Source organism: Suillus discolor (assembly GCF_016758755.1).
Source record: "Suillus discolor strain FC423 chromosome Unknown F5147scaffold_13, whole genome shotgun sequence".
Taxonomy (NCBI): Eukaryota; Fungi; Basidiomycota; class Agaricomycetes; order Boletales; family Suillaceae; genus Suillus; species Suillus discolor.
Window position 1 is genome coordinate 539,511 of NW_024541260.1, and position 23,793 is coordinate 563,303.

The 23,793-nt window shown below is 48.4% G+C and overlaps 9 protein-coding genes across 9 annotated transcripts; 5 read left to right on the plus strand and 4 right to left on the minus strand.

The window, feature by feature from the left end:
- Positions 1-89: 89 nt before the first annotated feature.
- Positions 90-2,081, plus strand: F5147DRAFT_744406 (pyridoxal phosphate-dependent transferase; the record flags this gene model as incomplete). Its single annotated transcript, XM_041439670.1, has 13 exons — positions 90-116; positions 309-353; positions 413-498; positions 559-628; positions 683-762; positions 821-957; positions 1,028-1,089; positions 1,145-1,291; positions 1,346-1,398; positions 1,449-1,689; positions 1,743-1,839; positions 1,900-1,918; positions 1,979-2,081. 13 exons carry the CDS (start codon positions 90-92, stop codon positions 2,079-2,081), a joined length of 1,167 nt encoding a protein of 388 aa, XP_041295712.1.
- Positions 1,896-7,142, minus strand: F5147DRAFT_64176 (uncharacterized protein). Its single transcript, XM_041433066.1, has 8 exons — positions 6,963-7,142; positions 3,850-6,902; positions 3,605-3,800; positions 3,296-3,555; positions 2,826-3,247; positions 2,748-2,773; positions 2,568-2,688; positions 1,896-2,520 (listed from the first exon to the last, which is right to left on the minus strand). The coding sequence occupies exons 2-8, from the start codon at positions 6,879-6,881 to the stop codon at positions 2,234-2,236; spliced, it is 4,344 nt and encodes a 1,447-aa protein (XP_041295713.1). The 5' UTR covers positions 6,882-6,902; positions 6,963-7,142; the 3' UTR covers positions 1,896-2,233.
- Positions 7,143-7,165: 23 nt separating this feature from the next.
- F5147DRAFT_683002 (terpenoid cyclases/protein prenyltransferase alpha-alpha toroid) lies at positions 7,166-10,144 on the minus strand. Its single transcript, XM_041436504.1, has 11 exons — positions 9,845-10,144; positions 9,544-9,788; positions 9,370-9,491; positions 9,219-9,315; positions 9,027-9,162; positions 8,340-8,971; positions 8,142-8,290; positions 7,987-8,092; positions 7,716-7,938; positions 7,517-7,663; positions 7,166-7,464 (listed from the first exon to the last, which is right to left on the minus strand). The coding sequence occupies exons 1-11, from the start codon at positions 10,055-10,057 to the stop codon at positions 7,306-7,308; spliced, it is 2,229 nt and encodes a 742-aa protein (XP_041295714.1). The 5' UTR covers positions 10,058-10,144; the 3' UTR covers positions 7,166-7,305.
- Positions 10,145-10,173: 29 nt separating this feature from the next.
- F5147DRAFT_683004 (actin family) lies at positions 10,174-11,970 on the plus strand. Its single transcript, XM_041436505.1, has 5 exons — positions 10,174-10,305; positions 10,358-10,635; positions 10,687-11,558; positions 11,606-11,781; positions 11,836-11,970. Exons 1-5 carry the CDS (start codon positions 10,204-10,206, stop codon positions 11,935-11,937), a joined length of 1,530 nt encoding a protein of 509 aa, XP_041295715.1. The 5' UTR covers positions 10,174-10,203; the 3' UTR covers positions 11,938-11,970.
- A 94-nt stretch (positions 11,971-12,064) lies between these two features.
- On the plus strand, positions 12,065-12,829 carry F5147DRAFT_683005 (60S ribosomal protein L30). Its single transcript, XM_041436506.1, has 3 exons — positions 12,065-12,280; positions 12,391-12,538; positions 12,597-12,829. The coding sequence occupies exons 1-3, from the start codon at positions 12,148-12,150 to the stop codon at positions 12,661-12,663; spliced, it is 348 nt and encodes a 115-aa protein (XP_041295716.1). The 5' UTR covers positions 12,065-12,147; the 3' UTR covers positions 12,664-12,829.
- A 196-nt stretch (positions 12,830-13,025) lies between these two features.
- On the minus strand, positions 13,026-14,503 carry F5147DRAFT_683008 (uncharacterized protein). The gene is made up of 4 exons (XM_041436507.1): positions 14,326-14,503; positions 14,020-14,055; positions 13,838-13,961; positions 13,026-13,781 (listed from the first exon to the last, which is right to left on the minus strand). The coding sequence occupies exons 1-4, from the start codon at positions 14,464-14,466 to the stop codon at positions 13,231-13,233; spliced, it is 852 nt and encodes a 283-aa protein (XP_041295717.1). The 5' UTR covers positions 14,467-14,503; the 3' UTR covers positions 13,026-13,230.
- Positions 14,504-14,970: 467 nt separating this feature from the next.
- On the minus strand, positions 14,971-17,331 carry F5147DRAFT_683011 (uncharacterized protein). Its single transcript, XM_041436508.1, has 5 exons — positions 16,942-17,331; positions 16,440-16,883; positions 16,278-16,384; positions 16,061-16,228; positions 14,971-16,008 (listed from the first exon to the last, which is right to left on the minus strand). The coding sequence occupies exons 1-5, from the start codon at positions 17,228-17,230 to the stop codon at positions 15,076-15,078; spliced, it is 1,941 nt and encodes a 646-aa protein (XP_041295718.1). The 5' UTR covers positions 17,231-17,331; the 3' UTR covers positions 14,971-15,075.
- Positions 17,332-17,388: 57 nt separating this feature from the next.
- F5147DRAFT_683013 (eukaryotic phosphomannomutase) lies at positions 17,389-18,676 on the plus strand. The gene is made up of 8 exons (XM_041436509.1): positions 17,389-17,501; positions 17,554-17,674; positions 17,725-17,890; positions 17,945-18,007; positions 18,065-18,101; positions 18,152-18,343; positions 18,401-18,515; positions 18,570-18,676. The coding sequence occupies exons 1-7, from the start codon at positions 17,418-17,420 to the stop codon at positions 18,503-18,505; spliced, it is 768 nt and encodes a 255-aa protein (XP_041295719.1). The 5' UTR covers positions 17,389-17,417; the 3' UTR covers positions 18,506-18,515; positions 18,570-18,676.
- A 68-nt stretch (positions 18,677-18,744) lies between these two features.
- Positions 18,745-23,386, plus strand: F5147DRAFT_683020 (DNA polymerase family B-domain-containing protein). The gene is made up of 24 exons (XM_041436511.1): positions 18,745-18,916; positions 18,969-19,105; positions 19,158-19,229; positions 19,283-19,362; positions 19,413-19,523; positions 19,575-19,710; positions 19,779-19,891; positions 19,938-20,035; positions 20,092-20,252; positions 20,301-20,543; positions 20,594-20,859; positions 20,907-21,300; positions 21,359-21,510; positions 21,564-21,680; positions 21,732-21,855; positions 21,908-22,071; positions 22,126-22,220; positions 22,268-22,353; positions 22,401-22,460; positions 22,511-22,567; positions 22,615-22,764; positions 22,816-22,944; positions 22,999-23,135; positions 23,186-23,386. The coding sequence occupies exons 1-24, from the start codon at positions 18,864-18,866 to the stop codon at positions 23,297-23,299; spliced, it is 3,249 nt and encodes a 1,082-aa protein (XP_041295720.1). The 5' UTR covers positions 18,745-18,863; the 3' UTR covers positions 23,300-23,386.
- The last annotated feature ends 407 nt before the right edge of the window (positions 23,387-23,793 follow it).

Below are 23,793 nucleotides of genomic sequence, written 5' to 3' on the forward strand. Positions count from 1 at the left end.
ACGCCTCCATCAAGACCTCCTCTTCCATCTCCTACGCACTTACCCATCCTAGTATATTCGGTTCTCTGATTCCAAGTTCAACTCGTAAGATGTCTACAGATAGTAAATTTGTTCAGGTGCGTGCCGTTGTGGTCGTTCAGGTGTGTTGACTCTTCGGATTAACGCTGAGTGATAGGCTCCACACAAGTGAGTCATGGTTCAGGTCGTATAAAGGTTGTCTGAGACTGACAGACCGCGTCCGTCATCTACAGACTTCTGGTGTACGTCTACTCGTGCTTTTGCCTGCATGGAATTTATCTCATCATGAGTCCTGCGTTTTCAGCATCCCAGGACCGATTGAGGTCACGGATGAGGTGCGTATACTCTTGTGTCGTTTCTGCATAAATTGTAACGCTCATAAAATTATTTATAGGTCCTCTTTGCCAATGCACATCCGTCGATGTCGCATATGTCACCCGACTTTGCAAGAGTCTTTGGTGACTGCATTCGCATGACTAGGCAAGGACCCGCAGTTCACGGTGACTTAGCGGCCGAACGATAAACTTACGTGTTTGTCAGACAACTTCTTTACTCAGAGGATGCGCAGCCGTTCCTGATCGCTGGGTCAGGCACATTGGGATGGGATCAGGTATGAGTCTGATGTTAATTTCAGGGTGCAAAATGTGTTTATTTATGGTGCCAGGTCTCTGCAAATCTCGTAGAACCGGGCGAAAACGCGCTCGTTCTGCATAGTGGTTATTTTGCCGATAGTTTTGCAGACTGGTAGGGACAATGATGGGGCAAGCGTCGTAGTGTTTGCTCATTCTTCATGGCTCTCCAGTTTGCAGACCTATGGTGCCAATGTCGACCAGATCAAGGCTGAGATTGGTGGTGCTGTTAAGGAAGCTGATATTGAGAGCGCACTTCAAGCGAAGAAGTACAAGATTGTTACAGTAACCCACGTCGACACCTCGACAGGTTAGTAATATTTTTCAGGGCGCCTGATATTATATAGGTTCCTGATATCGGACTGATCTATCTTGGGTAGCCGTTTTGTCCGACATCAAAGCTATTGCAAACGTCGTGAAGAGAGTTTCTCCAGACACACTTGTAATTCTCCAAAAAACTCCTCAATTCACGTGTACTCATTATGGATTGGTACTAGGTCGTTGTTGATGCTGTCTGCTCTGTGGCGAGCGAAGAAATCCAAATGGATGCCTGGGGCATTGATGTCGTATTGACAGCCAGCCAGAAAGGTTTGGGCACGCCACCGGGTCTCAGCATCCTTGTTGCTTCTCAGAAAGCCGTCCAGGTTTGCCTTTTCCCCGATACCATGACGTGCAGCTACTGATACAAACACCTCAAGGTATTCGAGAACCGTTCAACGCCAGTCACAACCTACTACGGCAGCTGGAAGAAGTGCGTTTAGTCCATGTTTTCTATCCTAACATAGATTTATTCCCAAATAGATGGCTACCCGTAATGAAAGCCTACGAGAACAACACTGCCGCCTACTTCGCCACACCACCCGTCAACCTCATCTATGCGTTCCACGCGTCCCTCACCCAGATCATGCAGGGCTCTGTCTCCCTCGAGCAACGATTTAAGCTCCACAAGGAGGTCAGCAGGCGCGTCAAGAAGGCAGCAGAGGAAATTGGATTCAAGGGCGTGCCTCTCAGTGAGGACGTCCAGGCGAATGGCATGTCTGCAGTGCGTACAGTATTTTGATTACTTTGCGACCGAGACTTTGATACCGTATACAGCTTTACTTCCCCGACGGTTTCACAGCGAGCGATATCGTTCCTCGTCTGTTGAAGAAAGACGTCGTCGTCGCTGGCGGATTACATGCTAGCATCAAAGGTCAGTAAAGTTTTCTGCGAGGAGTATATTTGTTACTGAAAATCGTCCTGCTCCAAAAAGACAAATACTTCCGTATAGGGTGCGTTGTTTTCTGCCTGTGAAATACTTGTGAGGTGGTGTGACTGACACGCTCTCTCAGGCACATGGGTGTTTCTGTAGTTGACCCTAGTCGAGGGGACATTGACAAGGTTATCAGCGCCGTGAAGGAGTCACTCGCAGAAGCTAAGGTTAGCAAGCAATAGGAATTAGAGTGAGATGATTTCATGTGGCACATACGATACAGTGTTCGAATGGACATCTCAATTTCATACGTCATTCCATGACCAGCAAGTTGTAAGGTGACTTGATACCCAAAAATAGATCTATAGATGTAGCGATTGTAAAAGGTAGGACCTCATGCGGCGGCGGCGGCCTCACGATACTGTCCTTCTCCGCCCATGCCTTCGTACCACTCTTTCCCGGATGTCGTTGGAGCAATGTATCCTGCCCTGATGACGAAGTCACCAAAATGCTCGCCCTCGTTTCGCTCGAGCGCATATCGCTTGATCATAGGTTTAAGGATGGCGAGGATCTCAGGTTCCGATACTGTTTCCCGGTAAATCTTGTTCAGGCGCTGGCCGTAGTATCCACCACCAAGAAGCATGGAATAAGATCCAGGCGCTTTGCCTACGAAGGCGACCTCTGTAGAGATATTGAGTGGGGGCTTTATCGAGGCGAGAGTGTCTTACCAGCGACATATGGTCTTGCGCAGCCGTTGGGGCAACCAGTCATCCGCATGACAATGGAATCGTTGCGAAGCCCGTTCTCCTCACAGATTTTCTCGACCTTGTCAATGAGTACTGGCAGATACTAGAAGACATCACGATGAGATCAAATTTTATTAGGAGTTCTACAAAGTCGCTACTCACACGCTCAGACTCAGCCATTGCGAGACCTGAGTGTATTCTCATGTCAGAAACGATATATGTAAGTGCAAGATTACTTACCGCACGTCGGGAATGCCACACAAGCCGATGACGACAGCCGCAAACCAGTGTGGTTCAAGTTGTCCAACTTGTATTTGGCGAGTATTCTCTTGATCTCGGGCACGTCTTCCGTAGAGATTTCTGAGACCATAATATGCTGGTTCGCGGTCAGACGGAATGTGCCCTTGTGTATTTTGGCAATCTCGCGAAGACCAGTTTTAAAATCACGGTCGGGCTCGTCCTGAATACGCCCGTTCTCGATGAAGAGCATAACGTGGTGCCTGCCATCGTCTCCCGTTGACCAGCCAAAGTCGTCGATGTTGCGGTCGAACGTGTATGGTCGTGCTGGAGCCAATGGATAACCAAGTCGACTCTCAACTTCTGCTTTGAATGTGTCCAGTCCCATCCGGTCAATAGTGTATTTCAATCGAGCGTTTTTGCGACTGAAGACTAATTAGAACGTGAAAGTGTGGAACATTTAGAAGACTTACTCTGCACGATTACCGTTGTCACGCTGTGTAAGCATGATCTTTTCTGCTACAGCAGGACCTTGTTGGACGGTACAGAAACCAATAACATCCGCAACTCGAGGGTATGTTTTCTTATTGCCGTGGGTTACTCCCATGCCACCACCGATAGTAACATTGAAACCAGCCAATTCTCCTTGCTCATCGACAATGGCGATGAAGCCCAGGTCGTTTGCAAAGACATCAACGTCATTGGTAGGTGGTACTGCAACTGCAATTTTGAACTGTCGCAACATCAGGAATGGTTTGAAACGAATGCAGCACGAAGCGTACCTTTCGAGGAAGATAGAACTCGCCGTAGAGTGGCTCAAAGTCCTTGACAGCCTCACCGGCAACCATTTTCTTGTCCAACCAAATTTCGTGGTATGCTGTTGTTCTAGGCAATAAGTGAGCGCTGACAAGCTTCGCGAAGTTGTAGACCTGGGCATGAAGTCGGGACAAAGAAGGAATAGCAGAACAGATAACATTCCTAAGGCGGACGATCAGCAAGAAACATCACCGCAAGCCGCAGAACTCACCGATTGACGTCGCCACACGCAGCTAAAGTGTCCAACAAGACCTTGTTAATTTCCTGAATGGAAGGCTTCAAGTGTTGCTTGATGACACCGTGGAACTGGAATGTCGCTCTTGTAGTGATCTTGAACGTCCCATTGCCATGTTCATCAGCGATCCGGTCCATTTGTAACCACTGCTCAGGCGTGCACACACCACCGGGCGTGCGGACGCGAATCATGAAGCTGTAGGCAAGTTCGACGCCTTGAGCTTGACGTTCGTCACGGATGTCGCGGTCATCTTGTTGGTAGATACCGTGGAACTTTGTGAGCTGGGTGTCACTGGGATCGAGGGCGCCTGTGCTAGTATCTTCGAGACCCTCAGCAATTGTGCCGCGAAGGTAACCCGAGGCCGCCTTGATATGCTCATTCGTGATTGGGTCAGGTTCTGCTTCTTTCACTTCAATGCTGTCGACACCGAACGTTTTCCACACGAGGGGCTCCCACACTTTGTACCCGGTGTCTGGTCCATCTGCATCCTGGTCATCACCGAGCCCGATATCTGCAAAACGCTCTCCTCCCAGCTGCTCCAAACGAACGTCGAGGTCCTTGCCCGGCTTGTTGTAGTAGTGAGCATCTTCTGGGCGTGGCCAGTAGTGGCTATCACCAAGGGCGAAGACCGAGTATCGAAGCTTCGAGAAGGGTTTCTCTCCACGAAGAGCAGCAGCGTTGAGCGCCTTGAACAAAGTCCGACCGTTCTGTGGGGGCTCACCCTGTCCCGCCACAGATGTAACGAAGGCCACATACTCCTCTTGAGAGAGGGTATCGATGGACATAGAGTCGATGGTGCCGATGGACGTTGACAAGCCTCTGGCTTTACCACGGTTGGCCAATCGCTTCGCAAACTTCTCTGCAGTGCCACCGTCCGATGCATACAGTACTACCAACGGTGGTGCATCAAGCGAGACAACCAAGTCATCATATGCCTGTTGTGCCTTCTTCCTTCTCGCCTCCTTCACATTTTCACCCAAGCTGCTTACCAGTTCCGTAGCAAGCTCGGGCTTGGAGCGTACGAGTTGTGACAGATGGTTCTGCCTGTCGAGGAACTGCTGTAGGTCGTTCTTCACGGCGTCCGAGTCGAGCGCGAATGGCTCTTTGCCTTGTGCTTCCTTCACAGGGTCCCAACGGTAAAGCGGCCAGTACCCAGCGTCAACAGCGAGCTTGGTCTCCTTCAAAACCTCAAGTGCTGGTGCATCCTCGTTTTGGTAAGGCAGGTATGCGAGCACGACACTGGGGCCCTTGTGCCTGTCCGCCTCCATGACTGCTTGCAGTACTTGAGCATACGACGAATACACTGCGACACTCGCTACATAAACATCGCCGTGGTTCATTGCGTACAGACCGGCGTCTTGCTTACGGCGGTGTGGATCAGCGGAGTTGCGGGATGTGTAGGGAAGGGTGTCGATGATGAGAATGTTGATGTTGAGTCCGGATGCGATGGCGTGGTGCAGACCAGAGGCACCAAGATCGTAAGACCAGGCGTCTGAGCCAATGATCCATCTCGAGCGTGTGGGGAAGTGTGCACGGAGTGCAAGAATGCGGTCGATGATAGGACTCGAGAACTTTGAAGACTCGAGAGCGGTGATGAGTTCGTTTCCCACCGAGCGACTCTTGGCATCGTCGTCCTTGACAAGGACCCACTGGCTACAAAGTTTATGCAGTTCGGGGCTGACGTCCTTAACCTCCAATAACTTCTGCACAGAGCGAATGAGTTCATTTCGTTGATCAAGTTGTCCTCGAACGCGACCCAATGCAAACTCCGGACTGGTGGCAATAGCACCTTGTTTAAGCACCAAGTCAGGCGAATTGGAAACTTCGAGACGTTTGCCAAAGATGTGAGACAAGATCTTCGTATAAGACGATTCGTGCTTGGGTATGTGTGGCACTTCCAGCGAAATATTTGAGGAGGTGCTAGTGCTTCCAAGTTGAATTGGAGCAGAAGAGGGAGCTGCTTGGAGAAGTTTCAAAATTGCGAGGGGAATCTGAGCAGGGTCACTGAAGTAAACGCTCTGAATGTGGGGTCGCTGCTCTACTTCCCGCTGGTGAATTGCATTGACAAGTTCAAGGTACAAAGGTGTCCATTTCGTGTTCCAGCGTTGCAGCTGCTCGAGAACGATGACACGTGATGCAGATGGTGGAATGACATCGAGTATGCGGGCGGGGAGTAGGGGAGTGAGCAAGTTGAGTGAGACAATCGACACTCCGTCAAGATCCACAGAAGGGATATCACCCAACCCAAAGATGACAGTGTGGGGTTCGCTAGGACCATGTACAGAAAACGGGGGACATGCGCGACGAATGCGAACGACCGTAGATAGCGCTGCGCGCTCGTAAAGCTTGAAAAGCTCTGAGCCAGGAGATACTATAGTTGCTGAATGACCGTTGAGACCGTTGGTGCCATTTGCACTGATTGCATGACCATTGTGCTCGTTCGTTCCATTGTGCCCATTCACTCCATTGGTCGACGCAAGCTTCTCCGAGAGAAGGAAAGGCTGCACCTCACTCTCCGGTATTACCTCCACTGGATCATTTATTGCGTCATAAAAGACATGCACGACTGCCTTCTTCTCCGTCCGTGCTAACCGAGATGCCAGGAGTGAGTTATCGTGTGCTTGTTGGGGGGTTCTGGAGACGAGGAAAAAAGGGATGGCAGAATGGAGCAGAAGGACTTCGGACAAGTCGTTTTTCACGGCAAGATGTAAGACAAGGGGAAGTGAAGAAAGTTCAGCGGCATCCAGGACAAGCCTGATTACAGTCTGTGCTGCTGCTGAAGAGGTAAACGAGATGAGTCCAGCAGCCGATCCGTTTCTGAGTAATGTTGACCCTGGATCGCCGCCTAGGGGCACCGACAAGATTGTCGGACGTCGACTGGAAGTCGCAGAGAGTGAGCTATACTCCTTTGCAAATTGTGAGGTGGATGGAAGGGTGGGCTGGGAATCTACGATGATATCCGAAGCCAAATAAGCCACCCGGGCCACACTGGAGGTAGCGCTTGACATAATGACTTTGATGAATGTCGGCTGCAACACATTATTAACTAAATCAAATGTAAATTGTCAGGAAGAAAAACGATGACCTACCCTGACTGCAAGCAAAGCGGAGGGAGGAAACACTGAAGATGCGATGAGACCATTTGAACGCTGGATTCAAATCGGCTGACAGCAAAAGCACATCATCCTGTGCCATTTGTTTGTCCGCATCCCACCGAATTCCGAATTCAAGTTTGCCTGTTCACCCACGGGTGACATGGACAGGTGACCTTACGAAACTACCAAGTAGTACTAGTCCCTGGTAAAATAACAAAAATATCATTCAAGATACAGGTATATGAACTATCGGAGCCCTTCGCAATATGGAACAACGCGGAACTCTCCCTCCTGGAGTCACCCCATGACACAACTCGCGCAATAAGTAGTCATCTTTTCAAATAAGAGTCTGCCCGGCTTGCTCCTCCAGCTCATTCAGGTAGTGATACGCTCTTCCAAGCATCCAAATGGGGAATGAGAATTTGAAGTTCGGGTATGATATAGTGCAATTCTTGTTAAATACTCCCTCAATCGCCTCCTGTGGCCATGATCCATCCTGCATCGTGACTAAGTTTTTGGAGATCATCATTATTATGTGCTGAACTCACGGGTAATTGCCTATCGATGACCAACTTGATAGCCTTTCGAATAGGCTCGGGATCGGGATATTTCGCGTACATGAGGGCCATGGTCGCCCAACAGGTCTGTACGACCTGTGAGTTCTCGTGCTGTATCCAGGTACCCTGTTCACAGGACTACGGAACAAATTAGAAATCCAGTCCCGGATATAAATTTGGATGCGCCTACTTTGTAACTTTCGCCCCAACCACCATCTTCTCTTTGCCATGAGAGAAGGAACCTACACGCCCGTTGTGCGTGAGAGCTGTTTGAATAGTTCTCTCCAACTAGCGAAAGGCTCTCAAGAGCAAACTGCGTTGCATATGTGAAGCAGATTCCCCAGGAGCCAACCCAGCCGCCTTCGGCTTTTTGCGCCTTGTGTAAGAACTTGATCGCACCTTTGATAGTTTTTCTGAAATAATTGTCAGGACGGTAAGCAGAACAGCGGCTCCTTGCTCACTCAATGTCAGCAGACCGGTAGTCAGGATAATGTTTCCTAAAGATAGACAGCGACGTAATCACGGAGGTTGTGCACTCTGGATAACAGAACTCGATCATGATGTCACCTACAAGTCGTCATTTGAATAGTGAAAGTTATGAGAGTAAATAACTCACCAAAAACCTCTGCAGGGTTCAGCCATTCGAGCCACTTGGGACCCCTGACCAACTCATAACTGGCAAAACCGCCATTCGGGTTCTGCATAGTTAGCATGACGTCTACAGCATCAAAAAGTCGTTCGTCTGAGATAATTTTCTCCGAGCCTCTGTTAGAGTGTTCAGTTGACAGTCCAAAAAGATCACAGTGATACTAACTCGACTTGGTTTTGTAAATACAAGACCGCTTTCAGCCCCTCGCCGGTACAATCGCTGACCGTGTACCCCTGCTCTTTGGTGCTAAATGGCCAAGCTCCCTTGGTGGTGTGACGGTAAGATGTCTCGTAGTGCTTCGGATTCTCTCTGATCTGGCAAACATCCAACCATCCAAGCGCCTTCGACAGACTCTCCTTATTCACCTCCTCCTTCGCAAGGCCGGTCTCAACGAGCGCCTGCGTGATGAAGCCAATATCCCATAGCTGGCTCCCATTCGTCCCACACATCATCATGCCTTCCTGGCCAAGCCACATAAAATCTGCGCGTTTAATAGCGTGCTGCTTGTACGCTTCACTGTTGGGGCCTTCGACATGAGCACGGCAGATGAGGTTCATCATTTTGGAGACAGGCCCAAGGGTCTGGTATTCGGTGTTCTCGTCCTCGATAACGATAAGGTGGTATGCACGTGCGAGAGCTGCCCTGCGGAGGGGAGGGATAACGCAGCCCTCGTACATTGAAAGAACAGAGTTCATAACGTCCAGGACAGTGGTATGAGGGGAATACAAGTCTGCTGCACACACGTTATTACGTTGCGAGGGCCAGTGGATCTGATAATAGTTAGTTGGGTATAGTTCCTGCAAGTTGGAGCGTCAGCAAACAAAATGTAAAATTCAGCAATAGAATTCTCGCCTCTCGGAGCGCTCGAATCAAATCATTTTCCTGCATTTTAAATCGGATGCCATAGAGATAGCTCATCGGCACATAGACAGTCCGGGTATGTATCCACCAGCGATGAGGATGGACAGGCAGCCAATCAGGAAGGAGCCTTTCAGATAGTTGAGGCGTTAGTTCAGGTGCCAAGATGAAAGCTTGCAAACGGACCAAAGCTCCGCAGGGACTGGGTTCACACCAGCCCAATCATACACATTCAAGATTGCGAGCCAGAACTTGCCCCATGCGGGAGCACCAGTGGCTCCTCCTGTACTTGAAGAATTAGGCCACATACACCAACAAAGCTGAAGGATGAGCGCACCAAGTTTGTGCAATGTCTCACGGGCTCTCACAGCAGCTGGATGGTCTGCCTGCACACCGAGAATCCGGAGAGCGGTATAGTTTAACGCTGTCCCAAAAACGGTCGAGTGTCCTTCAATGTGTCTGTATGGATTTATGAAACGGGGCGAATAGCAAATATTGCATTACAACTTACATTCCCCAACCACCATCTTCCGGGGTGACATGGTTCAGAAGATAGCGAATCATCTCCAGACGCTCCTCCTCCTTGAAGCTCATGCCAGACACGTATGACCCAATAACAAGGCCGGGGAGAAGGAACATGGGGCCACCGTACTCGCCCGGCCAATGTCCATCATGAGACTGAAGGTGCTTGTAGAATGTATACCCATTGCGGGCTGCATCCAGCGCATCCTTGGGCTTAGGAAGGTCGGGCAAATTCTATTCGGCTGAGGCCTGAGCGCGTTTGCGAGCCAAAATTTGAATGACACACTTACAAGTGGAATACCAATCCAGTACTTGTCTACATCATTCTGAGGCCACTTCTCGCACTCCTCGTCTGTTTGGAGGTAGTGCCATGTATGCCTTCCGCCGTCATTTACGAGCAACCTCCAACGGCTGTAGTCAGTGAAGGGCTTGCTTCCGGACTCTGAGATGTCGAGCTGGGGCCACAGCACAGAAACTTCAGCTTCCGTTGGCATGTACATCATGGCTGGAGAATGAGGGACAAGAATTTGAAGTCTTCTGAATCCGTTTGTATGATACAGCCGAGTAACCAATATCCCGGGTAGTAAAGTTGGTTCATGATGTAAACAACGCGTCCACAACCGAAATCACGTATTCCTAGCGTTCCACGATGGTCAGTTTCCGAGACTCGTCCGTCGTTATCATTGAGTCCGGCAGAACACTCATCAGAGCAGGCGTTGGCTTGCAAGATCTGCTCAAGGCGCCATCTATTGTTTGTATCATTCATTTTCGTGTCTAAGATTCCATATTGATACATGCTACAGGAAATACAAGCTCGCGTCGGTCTGCGACGCAATCCAGGTGATAGTGTAAATGGCTCATTCTCTCTGAAGCCAGGCGAGAGTAGCGATAATCTGCGTCCATCTGCATCCAGCAGTCGTGCATCGTCTTTGCCTTCTCAGCCTAGTCCCTCGGCGAAGGTTCACGACTATCTCGTTGGTTCACAACTAGACGAAGCTCTCGAAGCTGGTCATGATATTATCGTCTCATGGCCATTTGCAGATGGTGATGTTCGTGATTGGACTCAAGCGGAGGCACTCTGGTATGTTTGTAATTCTATTGTTGTGTCCTCACCTCACATAGTGTGACCAAGGAAATATGTTCTGTTCCATACACTTCAACTCAAGCGAACTCAAAACGAGTCTCCTGTTATGCTGTCCATGCCAGCAGGCCTCTTCAGAGATTCGTCAGAACGCATATGCCAGATATTTTTCGAGCGCTTCAATGTCGCAGGCTTCGGTCTTCTTGACCGCCCCATGGCCCAGCTCTATGCCGCTGGACAGCTCAGCGGAGTCGTGGTCGATATCGGTCACGAAATAACGGATATCACCCCAATTTACGATGGATTCATCATACAAAACGCTCGTTCGTCTACACCTGTAGGCATCAGAGATTGTCAAGTTTACCTCGCCAACCTCCTGCGCTTCAATCAGTCAGTCATGGCGGCGGCATCACCTCCGGACAAACTGAGTGACCCGGAGGTTACTCAGAGATTCTTAGACGATCTGGTTAAGCATGTTTGGGTGGAAGGCCTTGTCCGCGTTCCATCAGACGGCCAAACGGTAGATATACCAGAAGATGAAGGAGTCACAGATATAGCAGCAGTCCTCGTTGCTGGCAAGGAAAAGGCCGTCATTGAGACGGGGATGAAAAAAAAGCTGACTGCGAAGGCTTCTGCTGCAGAGCAAGCTCGGGCGAGGGAGATTGAAGCACTTGATCTTGTCACTGTGGAGTTCCGCGGACACTCTATCACTTTGGGCAAAGAGCGGCATCGGTTTTGCGAGCCGCTTTTTGATCCCATGCTGCTGAACGGGCTGCCTGTCGAGCGTGTGGATCCTTATGAAGGGAGAATATTGCCCTTGCAGGAGGCTGTTGCATTTTCTGTTCGCCAAACGGATGTCGCCCAAAGGCAATACATTTGGCAAGGTTTGTTTATTAATGGCGATCTTACAAATCATGTCAAAGGTGCGTGATCATGTACCACCAGTGAAGTCGGGATTAATCGTGCAAAGGCATCGGAGCTGCACTGCAGTCGCGGTTAGCGCCTTTCATCCTTAGCACTCCAGACCAGGCAACTGATGTGCAGCCGCGGTCGATTCGAGTACTGACCGTGCCTGAATACTTTGCTGAATACCGAGAAAAAGGAGATGGCTTTGCGGCTTTCCTTGGCACTAGCATTGTTGCGAAGGTGTGTGTATTGTTCGATCGCATTCAAGGTCTTTCGGTTGATGAGCCCCCTTAGATCGCGTTCAATGAGTCGCATGGGAAGAACTTTGTGTCAAAGACTGATTATAATGAGAAGGGGCCACACGCTATTCTAGAAATGTCTCTAGCTTCGTTGTAACGACTTTTGCTATGTTCACTGCAGTTCCGACTCCTGAGTGCGATGTAAAAGTTGACCCCTTGATTGGGGGCGGTTCTGTCGGAGTTGAACCCGTTTTGGCCAAAACTGTACAGTTCATCCATCATTCTGAAAGTTAGATTTTGTCATATCCCAAAAGCCGCTCGTCGTCATCAAGCTCCTCAAGACTCCCCGACATACCTAAATTTACCAATGGCCCCTTCAAAGAAGTCTAAGGCGACCAAGTCGTCCGAGTCCATCTCGTCTCGTCTTGCGCTTGTCGTCAAGTCGGGGAAGTACACCCTTGGTTACAAGTCTGCCCTCAAGCAGATGCGCAGCGGCAAAGGTGAGCACTCTTTCGCACTCACGGGGACTGGAGCGTGAGGCTGAGAAGGTCCCTTGTGCTGACAATAAATTTGCTTTGTGTTTGTTCTACTCGCATCCGCGATGATTTAGCCAAGCTCGTTCTGATTGCTGGCAACTGTCCACCACTACGCAAATCTGAGCTCGAGTACTATGCCATGTTGTCGAAGACGACCGTGCACCACTTCTCTGGCACGAACGTCGCACTTGGCACTGCCGCCGGAAAGCTTTTCCGTGTCGGGTGCGTAGTCCCATATATCTCGATCCCTAACTCAAGCAAGCTAAACGGATTCTCTCAGCGTCATGACTGTTACCGATCCTGGAGACTCTGATCTCCTCACCTTCGCAGAGGGAAACACTGCATAGACCCAAAATTGCAATGAGACGTCGGAAGTATAGGCTTATGCGCTCCATTATAGCCATACTTTGTGCATCAGTATGCTAGTAATTATGTTTACTACTTGTCGTTATGATTCATGCATGTGAGGATGCCGCAAAATGTTCACTGAACATAGCCTATCTTGTCTTTAAACATTGAGGGAACAAGTACGACAAACTCCAACTCTCGATGACCTCTATCCATGAGCGCACAAGAATTGTACAGCCAAACTGCAAGCTTCAGGGTCTCCCAAACAGAGAAAAATTCAATGAGTAGACACAGTTAACGGCAGAAATAAACCTCGAGAGCCTGTGGTCTGATTGACTGTGACCGATCGGAAAACAAAACAGAGAGAAAGAAAAGTCATCATATTGAACTATACACCGCAGAAAAGCAGTTCAATACTGTCGAATAGCAGTATATAATGTAATAGCAGTATAGGACAATGAAGACAGTACAAGATGACGACGACGAACAGTACATGATGCGACAACGACAGCCAATTAGCGACCACGGCTCTGTCTCTCGCCCCTACAGTCGCAAGACTTGAGCTACTATGCTCCTCCATTGACCACTCCATCTTTTGCAAGCTCTCCGAATTTCCGCTCGAAGATGGAGATACCGATGGTCGTAGGAACGAAATCATTGCGCGGAAGTGGGCTAGGCATGGATTGAGGATACGAGAGCCTTTGGTTCTCGTTCAATGACGGCGGCTGCCTTCGTATGTGGGGGACAAGTTGCTTCGACTGCTGGGGTGCAATCACTGGGCGGACCAGATCATCGAGTGGAATGATGTGGTTGGGATTTGAGTCATCTTCGTCTGGTGCATCCAATCGTCTCCATTTTCGGGAAATTGGTTCCACCGGCGCGAGTGGACCAAATGGTTTGTGAGGTGGCAGTGAGACGAGAGGAACAGTGAATTGCCAATTAGGTAGTTGATGGTACGACGGTAATGGTGGGGGATGAGTCATAATTCGTCGTGATGGTGGTGCGGTAGCAACGAGCCTGTCAAAGACCAGAGTCGCAGGGCTATTGACGAGATCCTTATGATCGGTCGTGAAGTGGAGCTCGAGTTGAGATGCTCGCGGAAAAACTCGCTCACAATCTGAAAAGACGACATTGAAAATGAAGTAGATTGCCATTTTTAGAGTTGTGACATACCACGGACTGGACAACTGATTGCAAGACGAGACAGGTGGCTGAGGTCCACATGTGCTTTGAGTGCATCCTTTGTGACGTGCATGCGACCTGCACATCTAAGATATCGACATTGGTACTGTCCCTCCTACAAGGACAGTAGATAAGCAAAATGAGGTAAGTTGTGGATGAAGAAAATAACTCACTATGTTGGATATGCGATCACAGTGTCTTAAGGTATGCTGTGTAATAGGGAAGTATGTATTAGTACTGACCAGTAATGGAGGATGATGCAGATGAAATGGGCAGAGTGAGTGAATACTCACTCCAAGAGCACATTAGAAAACCTTCAGCATGACCACTCAGCACTGCTGACTGCAGAGCAAAGTGTGACAGCTGAAGATTTTCTAATGTACCCCCGGAGAGGAGTACAGCTCAGCACACCACCATCAGAACATCTATGACTAGTATCTAGTACATCTAAAGTAGATCAAGAGCAAATCTAAATTCACCTTTGTTAAATTATACCAACTGTTGAGAATAACTGTGCACCCTTCCCACTCGCATGGCATGGGTCTGATTACTTGATGAGCAATATTAGTAATTTCATGAGGGGAAAGGAGAAGATCTGAGGGCCCAGCAACCTCAGACATCTAACAGAAGAGTGGTGGTTGAAAAGGTTGAATGATGTGTTTTTCATGACAAAAATAAACATAGGTAAACATTCATGACCACCTTCTGGTCAGACAATGACTAATGTTTTCACCATATGTCTTCGCTGTTGGACTCTAGTAGGCTCTGCCAAATATACCACATTCACCTGATTGTCTGTGAAGTGTAACATAGTCACTTGCAATCAACTCCCATTACAATCTAAATGGGCTAGGCTGGCAGACTTGTCACCATCACTCACTCGTTGTTACAGTAACATGGCACGACCGTTTGTCGTAACACTCGTGGGATGATTCAGATTCATTCTCAGCTGAACATGATTTTGAGTAGTGGTTGTTCTTCATAGGGAAATCTCTGGGCTTCGTAAATCAAGGGTTGGAAGTCGCATTTGTATCCACACTACTTATATGTGAAGTACTGTGCCTCATGGCAGGGTCAAAATGCTTTGTTGACAATCATGTCCTGACAGTGCAGTCACCAGAGTCTGTTAGTAGGGCAGGGATGTGGTCTAATGCCCATTCTCATTCATTTCATTTTTTGTGGTTGATGTAATTTTGTTCCATCGGGCTGGTAATGAACTACATCTACCATCATGCTCCAGTAAGAATTTTCAACCGTGCTTCAGCCGCTCGGGCCCTTCGTTCCCGTTCCACCTTTGCTCTCAACTCAGCAGTTAAGCCGACGACGCCATCAACTGCGCCGGACGAACCTCCGAGCTTTCGGGGAGCTGTAGGGTCTTGAGGACGAGGCTCCGACTTTGCTTCCACCTGTTCGTCATCAATGTCAGACTGTTTACTTTCTCGTTCTCTTTCTCTGGCCTCCCGTTCCCGCATTTTCTCTTTCAGGCCTTTCTTTCTTTGTTTTTTCTTCTCGTCCCTCGCTTCTTCCCTTTCCTTGTTGAAGGTGCTTGGTACATGTGCCGCCCCGAACCAGTCCCACCAGTCAGGGTGATCTCCCGCGCACTGGCGAAAAATGTCACGGACTGCTCTTGCACGAGCCAAGTCATAGGCAGTACGGCGCGAACCTGCACCTTGTAAAGGAGGCGCGTTCGATGTGTCCGATTCGTTGGCAGCTTCCTGATGTACGCCTGAAGACGGAACAAGGATAGTCGGATCGGCGTGCAGTTCGTACAACAGCCAGCGTGTAACGTCTTCCTGGCCTGATTGCACAGCGACCTGGAGCAACGATGCATGCCTATCCCCTGTCCATTCTGGTATGAGGGCATCGACACCACCAAGGGAAGCGCCTTCGCGCTCCCAGAAGGATTTCAGAGGCTCTGAGCGACCTTTGCTGATCATATCTAGTAATCGAGACCACTTCTCACGGTAGGCTTCCTCCTCCTTAGTCAATCGTTGTGGTTTTGCCTTTTCAGGCACCGCTGCGGGCACGACGGAAGGTGTGGCTTTGGGCTTGGGCAAGGAGGCAAGGAACGCTTCGTCCTGCGCTCTAAGCGCTTCCTCTGTAAGGTGTGACGTCTTCACTTGAGTGAGCTCCAGGAGACATCGCACAAGCTCAGATTGAGTCTGCAAGTAGAACAATAAGAATTACGCGAGTGACAGCAGTAAAAAAACGTACTGGTCGGCGCGTTGGAAAAGGGAACGTTCTCAGACGATCGTCTCCTTTGTTGATGACGCAATTTTCATAGTCGAAAAATATGCGCCTGTTAGAGACACTAGCACGTAACCAAATTCTTTCGCAGTCCTGAATGTCATCAGCCCAGTCAAGTAAAAGGTTGCGGATATCCTAGGAGTGTATGTTCAGCTATAGCGAACGAAAAGGAAGGCTCGCTTACATCTCGGAGAGCTTGCTCGCCATAACGACGAAGCATGGCACCTGCACTAATCGCAGCACCCTTGGAATTGTCATTTACTGATTGCGAACCACCCTGTTTACGGCGAGCTAGACGCAAATTTTTTTCCAGTACAATGAATAAGACGATCATAAATACACCTACTAGTGTAACGGTGAAATGTCTTGTGTTTCAGAATTGATGTCTCCGGCTTGGGTTTTGGCAGTTTCTTCTTCGTTTTTGCAGAGAAAGTAGAATCCTGGTCTTCTGCAGGTCTACTGACTTCTACGATTGCGCCTGCAAAGTGACCTCCGGCAACCATAAACATAGCCCACTTTCGTCCACCTTCCACACGCTCTTGAATGCTCTTCAGCTCCGCCAAGTACGACGGAGCAGGGGTATCTATTGGAAATAGCATTCTGTACACCCCGATTTGAATGGATGGAGGCGAATGAAACCAGGTAAGCGCTGTAAGTGGTGTCTGTCGCTCCTCGCTGAGCGAAGGTGATCTCGACGTTCGCTTGATTTTGTTCACCAGGACCTTGACTGCATCGGAGTCATCAGAACTCTCGTCAGATGATGCAGACCCTGAAAGGGAATCTTCAAGGCCTAGCTTATACAAGGTAGATTTCGTAAAAGCGAATGACGAGTAGTTTGAAGTGCGTACCGTCAACAAGCTGCGCAAAGGCTAGCTCCGTCACAGGGCTGCCACCCCTCAGGCGAATCTTTACATTGTATCGATGCCAGTCGGATCGAAAATGGGATCGTTGCTCAGTTACGTCTGCAAATGTCGCTCCGAAACAAATGTTACACGCTCTCGCGTTGTCTGATACTGGAGGAGCTGTTTGTATAAGAGTCGAGACTTCCGGGGGTGGTGGTTGACTGATTAGATTCCGAGGTATAAGGGTCTCCAACAATTCGGGAGGCAGCGAAAAGACATGGTATCTCTGGGCCATTTGCGCAGGTTTTGTTATGAGTCTGCGAATAAAACCTGAGCGAAAAATGATAGCATAGGGCAAACCACGGACCCGTTAAGATGACTGGATGAGAGTCACCGACAAAGGCTAATGTCATACTTCGGAGATGGCCGAATTTAGTAGTTGGACTGATTGGCCACTAAAATAGGTTTACAACCGTACCATCATGGTGTCTGCAGATTTCGCTGAACGGCCAGTCAAGAAGCTTGTGCTATTCGATGTCGATGAGACGTTAACGCCCGCACGTCAGGTAATCCAGCTTCCAGATGACTATCATGCTTGATGTCAAGATCTCCCGACAGAGGGCATCTCCAGAAATGATCCAGTTCTTACGCGACCTCAGAAAGCATGTTGCTATAGGCTTTGTTGGTGGGTCTGATTTTGCCAAGATATCTGACCAGCTTAATGTTGGTGATTTCAATGGTACGAAGCTTTTCCTCGTTGACTGCTAACATACTCATACGCATCTGCAGTTCTGGAGTTCGACTTTGGCTTCGCTGAGAACGGCCTTATCGCGTATCGATTCGGAAAGCTGCTGGAGTCGCAGTCCTTCATCAACATGGTAGGCGAAAAGGACTATCAGGAGCTAGTCAACTTTATCTTGCATTACATTGCTGACGTGAACATCCCAATCAAACGGTGAATTTCTCTGATCCTTGGCGGTCGATCGACCCATTCACTTGCAATTTATAGTGGAACATTCGTCGAGTTCCGCAATGGCATGATCAATGTCAGCCCTATCGGCCGCAATGCAACGTGGGTTCATTTACATGCTATTCCCTAGACTTGTGTTAACACCCCTCGGCTCCGCAGTGTCAAGGAACGCAAAGATTTTCAGGCTTACGACAAGGTAGTAACATTAGGAAATCATTCATTATGTTACTCACTGATTCTCGGCAGGAACACCACATTAGGGCGGACTTTGTAGAAATTCTCCGGGAGAAATTCAAACGACTGAATTTAACGTTCTCTATCGGTGGCGAGATATCATTTGATATCTTTCCACATGGATGGGACAAGACTTACTGCCTTACACATGTCGAGAAAGATGACTTCGAAGAAATCCACTTTTTCGGGGACAAGACAAGCAAGGTAAGAGTCGAGTTTGTTACTAGGTGAAATTTCATCCCTTTGACAATTTCTGTAAAGGGGGGTAACGACTACGAGATTTTCAGTGATCCTCGTACTGTCGGACACACTGTTAAAAATCCTGCAGATACGATGAGAATCTGCACAGAAATTTTCCTGTCATGAAGTGCTCAATGTAAGTTCGAAAGTCACATGAAGTTGTAAATTCAAAACCCATGGACTCGCGTAGAATTTTCGGATAACAGTTATAACTATACCAATGACTCTTCGTAACTGTACATGGACTAGCTTATAGATTGCCATTTGACATTGCAATTGTATGCGACTTGGATTGAATTGTGTACGTAAGCCAAACATAAGCGAACAAATACGACCATACGTGTTTTAATTCAAAACGCGTTCCTTCAAGTCTTGTCCATTAGTACTTTTAGTACTTGGTGACCAGGTTTACATCGTCTACTACCCGGCGCGCTTGTGACACGTCGTTGTTTGTATTATTCCTCTCATCTACTGAGGCGCGACGATGGTTGGCCCGACAAATTCCACACAACAAAATCAGCTCACGGCGCGCACGCGGTAAGAATCAGAGCGCGTCACAAACGTCCTTACTCAGATACATGTTTGACAGCACCAAGCCGAATATAAGCTCGGAACCTGCCGCGAAAAGGCGCAAACTTGGCCCAACCAACTCCCAGAAAACGCAAGATTCGTCCTTCGCAGATGTATTAGAACAGCTGAGTCAGGACAGAGCACATGACGGTGTCGGTATGTAGTGTGGAGAACTCGCCATTACTTTGATTATTGATAGTTAGAAAAGCTGCTGAGGGTGGGGCTGATAGCTGGGCCCGCCCGCATCTTCCCTCCATTAATGAGAAGCGAAATAGCATCAGTGTGTACGCATGTTGCCTCAGGCTCATTAACTTACGGCGCTCCCCCTTACAGTATTTCAGCAAATCGATGTCGACGAAGCAACGGACTACAGCAATGGGTCTATCGTATTGAGGTTGTTTGGCGTGACAGAGGTACCTTCTTTATACTTGCGCTTTCACGCAGTTCTCAAATTATCTTACAGGACGGAAATAGCGTACTCGCATATGTCACTGGTTTCCTTCCTTACTTCTATGTCGCCGTCCCTCGCGGCTTTGATGAGTCAGATATTGAGGCATTTGCAGATCAGTTAAACGTATGCATCGTGGTTACGTACAAGGTGTATCGTGGCTGAACTTGCCTACAGAAACAGGCTCAAGGCAACTTCGTGAAGCAAATAGAGATTGTCAAGCGGCGCAGCCTTTGGGGCTATCGTGGAGATGACTGGGTTCTTTTCATGAAACTTACAATATCCGAACCAAGGAATCTCCCGAAAATTCGAGATGAGTTTTTTTTTATTTCGTCCTGCACCAACGCTTTCTGCATGTACTTATTGTTTTTTGACCAATACGCTTGTTTGAGAGGGGTGAGTGTGGGTTTCGAGACCTTTTCCCCACCGGACAACCTTGTTCAACATTCGAGAGTAACATTGCGTACACCCTGCGTTTCATGATCGATACCAAGGTATGGAAACACATGTCGCAAGAACTCTGAGATGACACTTCTGCAGGTTGTAGGCATGAACTGGATTGAGATTCCTGCCGGTCAATACAAACTTGTGTCTGAAAAAGACAAGAAATCCACATGTCAGATCGAGCTTAAAGTCAGGTAATTTTCACTCCGCTTTGTCGTGTGCATAGATGTCTGATGATGCTTTGCACTAGATGGGATGCCTTCATCTCGCACCCACCGGAAGAAAACTGGCAAAAGTTTGCACCTCTTCGTATACTGAGCTTCGACATTGAGTGTGCTGGCCGGAAGGGCATATTCCCCGAGGCACAGGTTGATCCAGTCATCCAAATTGCTAACATGGTGACGAGGCAAGGTATGGGATCTGAAGTTTTCTATGTATTCGCTCACCCTGGATTTCAAGGCGAGACCAAGCCGTTCATTCGCAATATTTTCACCTTGAACACATGTTCACACATCGTTGGCTCACAAGTGATGTCGTTTGACGATGAGGCTGAGATGTTGCAGGCCTGGCGAGACTTCATTGAAGAGGTTGACCCAGATCTTGTCATTGGGTACAATATTGCAAACTTCGATTTCCCATATCTCATGGATCGAGCAAAGCATCTCAAGGCAAATAAGTTCCCTTTTCTTGGTCGCATGAAGGGTACGCATCTCTGTTTGCTGTCATATGATCATATTTATTTTGTGTCAAAGGTTCCAAAACTCAAACGAAGGAAACGCATTTCTCTTCGAAGGCATACGGGCAGCGTGATTCCAAAGATACAGAGCTAGAAGGTCGACTACAACTCGACGTCTTGCAGTTCATGCAACGTGAACACAAGCTACGTAGTTATACCCTCAACTCTGTCTGCGCACAATTCCTTGGTGAGCAAAAGGAGGATGTGCACCACTCCGTTATCACCGAGTTGCAGAATGGTACTCCGGAGTCCAGACGTCGGCTGGCCGTCTACTGTTTGAAGGTGATCGAGTCTTTCTGTGTCATCTTTATCCTTCTCATAATGGTTAGGATGCATATCTTCCCCAGCGACTAATGGACAAGCTTATGTGCTTCGTCAACTACACTGAGATGGCACGTGTCACAGGCGTTCCCTTTAACTACCTCCTTTCTCGTGGCCAGTCTATTAAGGTGCTTTCCCAGCTATTTCGTAAAGCCAACGAAGAGGGATATGTCATTCCTGTTTTGAAAGGCGAGGGCTCGGATGAGCAGTACGAAGGTGCCACTGTCATCGAGCCGAAGAAAGGCTACTATGATACACCGATTGCGACTCTTGATTTCAGCTCATTGTATCCGTCTATCATGATGGCACATAATTTGTGTTATACGACGCTCCTCGAAAAGAGTACCATTGATCGCTTGCAGCTTGTTAAGGACGTAGACTATATCCAAACCCCCAATAACGGTATGTCAGAGCTGTTGGTCTGCAGTTTTCAGATCAACTGGCTAATGCTTCTGATTAGATTTCTTCGCTACTACGGCAAAACGAAAAGGTCTACTACCTACTGTCTTAGAAGATTTGATCTCTGCTCGTAAGCGTGCGAAGGCAGATCTCAAGAAGGAGACCGATCCATCTAAGCGTGCAGTCTTGGACGGTCGTCAGCTTGCCTTGAAGGTGCTGTGGATTCAGCTAGTATAGTGATCCTATCTGATCTCACTGAATTGCAGATCAGTGCTAACTCTGTTTATGGATTCACTGGTGCGACGATTGGAAAATTGCCCTGTCTTCCTATCTCCTCCAGTGTGACAGCATATGGGCGTCAGATGATCGAGAAGACTAAGCAGGCAAGTCGTAGTCTGTCCGCCAGTGATTACCAGACTAATAACCCTTTGTAGGAAGTCGAGGCAGAGTTCTCAATCAATAATGGACACGCTTATAATGCCGAAGTGATCTATGGTGACACTGACTCTGTCATGGTCAAGTTTGGGCCTGCGGAGTTGGAAAAGGTCATGGCTCTTGGTTAGTACTCAACCAACAACCTAACTTGCATGCGACTTACAATGTTCTACAGGAGCAGAGGCGGCGGATTTTGTGACGACAAAATTTGTCAGACCTATCAAGCTCGAGTTCGAGAAAGTTTATTACCCATATCTTCTCATCAGCAAGAAGCGGTACGCTGGACTTTACTGGACAAAGCCAGACAAATGGGACAAAATGGACTCAAAGGGGATCGAAGTTTGTTCTCATCTTTAGTAGGTTATTGTGGATACACTGAATCATGGGATCTAGACGGTCCGGAGAGACAACTGTCGGCTAGTATCGACAGTCATCGAGACTTGCCTACATAAGATGTTGATCGATCGAGACGTCAGAGGAGCTGAGGAGTAAGTACACATTCTTTGTCTTTTGGTTGGTAGCTCAACTATCCCAGGTATACAAAACGCGTCATATCCGATCTTCTGCAGAATAAAGTCGATATGTCCCAACTGGTGATTACAAAGGCTCTGGCCAAAGCAGGTATGTGAGTTTTGAACAAGAAGTGGCTGGTGCTCTAATGTCTGTAGACTATGCTGCGAAGCAAGCGCATGTGGAGTTAGCAGAGCGCATGCGGCAACGTGACGCAGGTTTGTGGCTGATGTGGTCGTCCGATATGAGTCCTGATATCCATGGTCAGGTTCTGCACCGGCCTTGGGTGACCGTGTCGCCTACGTTATTGTTAAGGGAATTAAAGGTCGAATTCTTGTCAAGTATCATAGCGCTATGCTGACTTGAGAATAGGTGCTGCTGCGTACGAAAAATCCGAGGATCCTCTTTATGTATTGGAGAATAACATTCCCATCGATACTAAATACTACCTCGAAAACCAGCTCTCAAATCCTCTTATGAGAATTTTTGAACCCATCCTGGGTGAGAAGGCGGCATCGCTGTGTAGGTCGCTTCATTGGCTGCATGAATCTCGTCTTTTGATACGTTCCACAGTATCTGGCGCGCACACCAGGACAATTCAGATCGCAACGCCAACAGTCGGCGGTTTGATGAAGTTCGCAGTGAAGACGGTAACATGCCTTGGCTGCAAAACTCCATTGCGGTCGAATAACAGCGTAAAAAGTGAGCTGAAACAAATAAGTTTCTGATCCTATCTCACTATCGCCTTTGCTGCAGATGGTGCCGTGTGCAATAACTGTCGACCAAAGATCGGGGAATTATATCAAAAGCAAATCACCAGCGCATCGCAACTGCAAGTACGGTTCTCGCGACTGTGGACGCAATGCCAACGTTGTCAGGGCTCTTTGCATCAAGTGAGGTTATGTCTGTGGTTGCTTTGACTGTCACTGACACTGGTTGATAGGACGTGCTATGTTCTAGCAAGGACTGTCCGATATTCTACATGCGAAAGAAGGCGCAAAAGGATGTAGAAGATGCAAACTCTGTCCTCGAGCGATTTGATGCAGATCTATGGTAGTTCATTTCGATGTATCGTTATTTCTTGTTTCGCTTGGTTTCTCTGCACTCTTGTATCATTAATCATCATAGAAATTTTCTCTTCCAATGTGGTATAGCCTGATATCTAAGGCAGTTGTAGATACTGGGTTAAACATCCAATCCTCGGCCACTGGGAGCTTTAGGCAACTGACACGGTGAGGGTCTTGATTAGAGCAGTTGTGCGTGCGCACGAGCATCTTTGTTCCTGACCATCATCACCTTCGCCTACCTTTTTGCAAAACATCTGAAGCAGTGCCTGTGAAATTAGGACGGGGACAACCCAACACCTGTATGCCAGTGCGCTATCATCTTCGTCACTGAACGTGTCTGGAGCTCGGAACAGTGCATGTCGTTTCCACGTCCCATACGGTACTTAAGTCGCGCAGCTGGCTCGTGCAGGATCTCTCGCAGCCACAGTGATATCTCTTATCTTCGGTGCCTTGGGCATTGTGTATAGACGAGGGTATGTCTTGC

Excerpts from the sequence above, each read along its gene's own strand:
- F5147DRAFT_683011 (XM_041436508.1), bottom strand. The coding sequence starts at position 17,230 with ATGGCCCAGAGATACCATGTCTTTTCGCTGCCTCCCGAATTGTTGGAG. Across the intron at positions 16,229-16,277 it reads GCGAGCAAGCTCTCCGAGAT|GATATCCGCAACCTTTTACT; the intron begins GTAAGCGAGCCT and ends ATACACTCCTAG. Across the intron at positions 16,009-16,060 it reads CTTTTCCAACGCGCCGACCA|ACTCAATCTGAGCTTGTGCG; the intron begins GTACGTTTTTTT and ends TTCTACTTGCAG.
- F5147DRAFT_683008 (XM_041436507.1), bottom strand. The coding sequence starts at position 14,466 with ATGTCTGAGGTTGCTGGGCCCTCAGATCTTCTCCTTTCCCCTCATGAA. Across the intron at positions 14,056-14,325 it reads GTTGGTATAATTTAACAAAG|CATACCTTAAGACACTGTGA; the intron begins GTGAATTTAGAT and ends CCTATTACACAG. Across the intron at positions 13,782-13,837 it reads AATCAGTTGTCCAGTCCGTG|ATTGTGAGCGAGTTTTTCCG; the intron begins GTATGTCACAAC and ends TCGTCTTTTCAG.
- F5147DRAFT_683005 (XM_041436506.1), top strand. The coding sequence starts at position 12,148 with ATGGCCCCTTCAAAGAAGTCTAAGGCGACCAAGTCGTCCGAGTCCATC. Across the intron at positions 12,281-12,390 it reads GCAGATGCGCAGCGGCAAAG|CCAAGCTCGTTCTGATTGCT; the intron begins GTGAGCACTCTT and ends GCGATGATTTAG. Across the intron at positions 12,539-12,596 it reads GGAAAGCTTTTCCGTGTCGG|CGTCATGACTGTTACCGATC; the intron begins GTGCGTAGTCCC and ends GGATTCTCTCAG.
- F5147DRAFT_683020 (XM_041436511.1), top strand. The coding sequence starts at position 18,864 with ATGGTTGGCCCGACAAATTCCACACAACAAAATCAGCTCACGGCGCGC. Across the intron at positions 20,860-20,906 it reads TGGCCGTCTACTGTTTGAAG|GATGCATATCTTCCCCAGCG; the intron begins GTGATCGAGTCT and ends CATAATGGTTAG. Across the intron at positions 21,301-21,358 it reads TATCCAAACCCCCAATAACG|ATTTCTTCGCTACTACGGCA; the intron begins GTATGTCAGAGC and ends GCTTCTGATTAG.
- F5147DRAFT_683004 (XM_041436505.1), top strand. The coding sequence starts at position 10,204 with ATGGTCAGTTTCCGAGACTCGTCCGTCGTTATCATTGAGTCCGGCAGA. Across the intron at positions 10,306-10,357 it reads TGCTCAAGGCGCCATCTATT|GAAATACAAGCTCGCGTCGG; the intron begins GTTTGTATCATT and ends TACATGCTACAG. Across the intron at positions 10,636-10,686 it reads ACTCAAGCGGAGGCACTCTG|GAAATATGTTCTGTTCCATA; the intron begins GTATGTTTGTAA and ends AGTGTGACCAAG.
- F5147DRAFT_683002 (XM_041436504.1), bottom strand. The coding sequence starts at position 10,057 with ATGATGTACATGCCAACGGAAGCTGAAGTTTCTGTGCTGTGGCCCCAG. Across the intron at positions 9,316-9,369 it reads TGAGACATTGCACAAACTTG|GAGGAGCCACTGGTGCTCCC; the intron begins GTGCGCTCATCC and ends CTTCAAGTACAG. Across the intron at positions 8,291-8,339 it reads TATTTACAAAACCAAGTCGA|AGGCTCGGAGAAAATTATCT; the intron begins GTTAGTATCACT and ends ACACTCTAACAG.
- F5147DRAFT_64176 (XM_041433066.1), bottom strand. The coding sequence starts at position 6,881 with ATGTCAAGCGCTACCTCCAGTGTGGCCCGGGTGGCTTATTTGGCTTCG. Across the intron at positions 3,556-3,604 it reads AGTTCTATCTTCCTCGAAAG|TTCAAAATTGCAGTTGCAGT; the intron begins GTACGCTTCGTG and ends ATGTTGCGACAG. Across the intron at positions 3,248-3,295 it reads GACAACGGTAATCGTGCAGA|TCGCAAAAACGCTCGATTGA; the intron begins GTAAGTCTTCTA and ends ATTAGTCTTCAG.
- F5147DRAFT_683013 (XM_041436509.1), top strand. The coding sequence starts at position 17,418 with ATGGTGTCTGCAGATTTCGCTGAACGGCCAGTCAAGAAGCTTGTGCTA. Across the intron at positions 17,502-17,553 it reads CGTTAACGCCCGCACGTCAG|AGGGCATCTCCAGAAATGAT; the intron begins GTAATCCAGCTT and ends ATCTCCCGACAG. Across the intron at positions 18,344-18,400 it reads TCGGGGACAAGACAAGCAAG|GGGGGTAACGACTACGAGAT; the intron begins GTAAGAGTCGAG and ends ATTTCTGTAAAG.